The sequence below is a fragment of the Alosa sapidissima genome, chromosome 14, assembly GCF_018492685.1.
Source record: "Alosa sapidissima isolate fAloSap1 chromosome 14, fAloSap1.pri, whole genome shotgun sequence".
In the NCBI taxonomy this organism is placed as follows: domain Eukaryota; kingdom Metazoa; phylum Chordata; class Actinopteri; order Clupeiformes; family Clupeidae; genus Alosa; species Alosa sapidissima.
In genome coordinates this window covers 18,656,112-18,660,861 of record NC_055970.1, presented here as the reverse complement: position 1 = coordinate 18,660,861, position 4,750 = coordinate 18,656,112, and the positions used below count along the sequence as shown (strand labels likewise).

General features: G+C 41.9%; 1 protein-coding gene across 1 annotated transcript; it reads left to right on the top strand.

The window, feature by feature from the left end:
* Positions 1-695: 695 nt before the first annotated feature.
* Positions 696-4,091, top strand: lins1 (lines homolog 1). The gene is made up of 6 exons (XM_042061088.1): positions 696-1,230; positions 1,326-1,415; positions 1,598-1,739; positions 1,852-2,415; positions 2,923-3,109; positions 3,279-4,091. Exons 1-6 carry the CDS (start codon positions 874-876, stop codon positions 3,982-3,984), a joined length of 2,046 nt encoding a protein of 681 aa, XP_041917022.1. The 5' UTR covers positions 696-873; the 3' UTR covers positions 3,985-4,091.
* The last annotated feature ends 659 nt before the right edge of the window (positions 4,092-4,750 follow it).

Here is a 4,750-nt window from a genome sequence, read left to right as displayed (position 1 = left end):
AGACTCTTGTATGTATGTAGTGTCAAGGTTACAGGTGTTGTAGTGGTTTCACCACGCCCACCCTGCCCGTTTCTCCTCTGAATGGAGAGAGTGCAAAGTCTCAGTGTTGACTCAGACTTATTTTAGTTACAGTTTAGCACAGTGACCATGTCATTTCAGTGAATCACACAATAGTTTACTTCCACTGCCAATAGTACACACCCTGATACAGGCCTATCCAGACTTCACCGCTGTAACCACGGTCTTTAGCGAGCTGAACCAGTCGGACCATGTCCTTTTCACTTTCAACGGTAGCCAGATCTGTGAACTTCTCTCTGCAGAGCACCTGGGCATCCGTCCAGTTCATCTCTTCTGACACAAAATGATACTGGCGAGGAATGTATGCCATTATGAACCAGGTGACTGCAGTGAATTAGCTTTTAAGTGGTTAATACACATGACATTATATTATTATAAACATGTTAAACACAGATTACAGTGCAGTCCTGAATAGGCTATGTTAACAGTCAGTCAGAAACTCTAGTTTAGGCTACAGAATGTCTTGTTATGAAATAGGCCTAGCCCCTTCTCTGCAGGATCAAGTTGGCACAAATATTCTAATTCTAATATCCACATTCTTTAATGTGGTTGGTCACATCACAACTGTATTTTTGCCTGCCATGTCTCCTACAGAGGATTTTTCGTTCGTTTACTCTCCAGTCCAGATGGTGGCGGTAATGCTACGTCCGGGTAATGCCACGTCCAATGCTTGTCCATAGCAAGGTAGCGAAGAAGATGAAAACAATCATGAGGAAGTTGGGATAGCTGGCTGTGTAGGTAGACTATTGAATACTTTTGCAATTTTAGGCCATCGTTAGCCTTTTATGCATCTTCATGGATGTTATATCTTTGGTTTTACAAGATGCATATGGCCGTGTGCAGTTGGGAGGACTACCTAGTAAAGATTTTCGGGAATTGGCGCCTGTCATCAGTGCGAGTATTAGCAGTCCCTCTGTAACTAGTCGTCTTTCTCCACCTTCCATTGAATCTGATAAAAGTTATCAAAAGGAGAAGGAAATCATATCTCACTGTCATGGAAATGTAGTTTTACAAGTTACGCCTCTGGCTCTCTCACTTGTTGAAAAAATGTCAGTCAAACTCCTGGATCACAAGTCACCACAGGACCTCAGACTGTACATACAAAGTCTGTTTCGGGTGCTTCATGAAGAATTCAATTTCATTTCCAGCACTGTAAGTTGTGTTGTTCAGTGCTCGTCAAAATGTGTGCAGGCTCAGCCTACTTGTTCAACTCTGCCACATTGTAATTATTTTATTCTTTTCCACAGTTATCCCTTTTTGGCAACAGTAATCGATTGTTCTCCCATTTGGCAGCAAAATGTCTATCCTCACTCTTAATTTGTGACCTTCAGAGTTCAGTGAGTAGCCTACTTGCTTCATAATTACATACAGTATGTCAAATTCCCTATGAGCAATAGTAGGCCTTTCATTTTAATTTGTTCTAAGGATGTAAACTGGCCTATTTTTACTTTTGTCATTGCTGTATGTGTATGTAACCTTTAATTAATGTTAGGCTATCAATTCCTCTTATCATATCTAGAATGCACGTGGCATAGTGATGCAAAGGATGTGTGAAGAGGCATTCCAAATGCACAGTTCCTGCTATAAATTGGATGCTGCCATCTGGTCCCTTACGGCTGTGATAAAGGAAGTCCTCAAAGGAAACACTGGGCATAAGTCAGGTAAACTTAGCCCTTTGGTGGACTATTTTGACTATTTAAAAACAGAGATTTGTACTAAAAGACTTGAGTTTGACCATGCCTGGCTCATTCTAGTGCTTGATCTCCTTCTCAGAGCACATTGAAATATTACTCACAAGGACGGACTCAGGTATCACATCCTGGTACTCGTCTCTTCTCCTGGCTGAGGACATTAGGAATGCTGGTGACTGGGAGACAACACTGACCACATTCATGGACCTGCTGGAAGCCCTCACTGCTGCCCGATTCCGGCTGGGCACCTGCTTCTCAAGCCAGAGGCTGTTATTCCTCCAAGCTCCAGTTCTTCTACAACTTCTAGACACTCGTGTAGACTATTATGTAAAGAAGCATGTCCTTTTGCTCCTGAAGAAAACACTTCTTCAGAGGACTGGTGAGGATTGGCTCTCAGGAGCCCCATTCCCCACAGCCCACGGAGATCCGTACCTGGCTGAGGATATGGGTGCACTCACAGAGTCTGTGCTAGAGGCAATGGACTGTGGTTGGCTGAGTCATGTGCCTGTGAGCGCCAGCCCCAGTTTTTTTGGTGGGACCAACCAGTCATGTTCAGAAGAGAGAGCTGATGATGTGATGTTGAGAGCGGTGAGCCTGGTTCTTCTGAAATCTTTGGAACACCAAACACAGTCCGCTCATTCTAAGAGTAAGCTGCTTTTGTTTTAAAATCTTGGTTAATCAAAGTGGTGGCATATACCGTACAGGTGCATCTAAAAAAAATTAGAATATCATGGAAAAGTTAATTTTTTCCTGTAATTCATTTCAAAAAGTGAAACTTTCAGGTAATCGTTATTCATTACACATAAAGTCTAATATTTCAAGGCTTTATTTGTTTTAATCTTGATTATTCTAACCTTGATAATTACAGTTTTACAGTTCATAGAAATAAACAAAAATCCTGTATCTCAAAATATTAGAAAAAAGAATGAATAATATAGAAATGGCGACCTGAGAAGAGCAATGGTTTCCTGAGCCTTTAATCTCTCAATCTGGGCAGGGCAATGGACCTTTCCAATATATTCAATTTTTTGAGATGCACCTGTAGTATATTCATATAATTTGTATGTGCATTCGTATAATTTGTAGTGTGGCTGTGTCGACAGCAGGTGGCAGTGTTTTCCTTCACTACTCACTATTAAATTCTGTCTCTTAGGTGGCAGCCAGACCATTCATACGTTGAGGCATTTAACGAAGTTACTTCTGTTCCTGAACCAGCATTGTGTTCAGCTGAGGCAGAGCTGCCATCCTTGTTTTTGTGTGTCACTGGTGTTTGCGGACCAGGATGATGACATGGTAGAGGCTGCCAGGGCGTTAATTATACTACACACACATCAGAAAAGGTAAGACAAGGTCATGCTGTCAAGGGACAGGAGTTCATTCCATATAGAATTTCCTGTTGTTGTTAATAAAGTTGTCGTCTCTGTCTTCAAAATTGTATGTAGATTATGAAGTTGTATTTCACTGACAAACTAATGAATGGCTGACTTGTTGTGCATGGTTCTCTTATAGCTTGGGTGTCCTCTCTGCGGCCAGCTCTTGTGAGAAGGGGTTGAACCCCCACTGCCATTTTGTGCTACTCCTTAGGGTTCTAATGTTCGACCACTCTGTGCTGCTCGACTTCCTGATCTCTTCGGAAACTTGTTTCCTGGAGTACATCGTCCGCTATTTGAAGCTCCTACGGGATGACTGGGAGGGCTTCTGCAATTCGTGTCAGCTCATTGAGGGACAGGACGTCCAAAGGCAGGGCAGAGGGTGGAGGAAGAACAGTAGCCAAACGTCAGCTATGCACGACAGATCCACTGTAAGTGAAATGAGAGAATGTCATTCAGGTGACAGTCCGAGCAACGCCTGCTCGGGCCCACATGCGTGCTCACGTCTGGTGGATTATGGGAGTTCGGAGGACTCCGGGGAGGAGAAGGAAGAGGTGGATGTGTGTGCCGGCACACCTGACACAGGCCGAAAAGTTCCAGCAGGGTCTCACCGCTCAGAGGGAGACAGACAGTGTGTCTCCCTGCCAGACTCCAAAGCAAGCTTGGAACCAAGTAAGCAGGTAGCTCTTGTCAAGTGCACACAGACATCTCTAGCTCAAAAAGTAGTGCTTTGCCTCATGGAACTAAGGACAGTTGTGTCAAGGCTACAGAGAAAGAACCTGTTTCCCTATAATCCTGCCTCACTCATAAAGCTCCTGGCACTAATTGAAGAAAAAGTGGATTGATTCGCTAGTTTTCACTGGTGGATTCCAAATGTAATGCACTTAAACATGTAAATATGATTTCAGAGGTGTCAAATACATCAAATAAAGTCAAAGTCAAAAACATCAAATTAAGTTGTTCTGCGTCCACAGTGACAGACTTTACCATCTTTGCCTAGCCATTTTATTCAAATAAATCTTGTGAGTAAGACAAGTAAGTTGTTGTTGTTCTGTAAAGATATGTTATATAATTTCTTATTTATAGTAATTATGTTAAATGTTTATATTATCTGTGGTGTGTCATCCATATGAACTGATAAGAACAGTAGTAATGAATGAAATTGTAATATGCAGGCTGACAAAACGATGTACTATTCAGTCAGTATAATTTAACAATTACTTTGCCTTTATAACATTTTAAAACAATGTTTTCAGCAGGTGTTTTTACGGTTAACTAATACAGATTAATTTCTAGCAACAGTACTATAATGAAAAGGTATGCTAATTAATTGTCATTTAGGGCCTGTTTACATTTGTTTTAAGATGTGTCTTCATCCGATCACAAGTGGTTAGTCGAGACACCATCGCTGTTTACTCTTGTATCCAAGGTGTACAGCCAGAAACCTCACAGACCACTTATGATCAGATTCTGGTACTGCCAACATCACAGTAATTTGAACTCCCATTGTCCGGGACGCACCAAAACGCATTAGCGTTTACACTACAAAGGATTTGTGGTCAAATGCATCTCAGACCACAGCAATCCTGATTGGATCACACATTCACAATG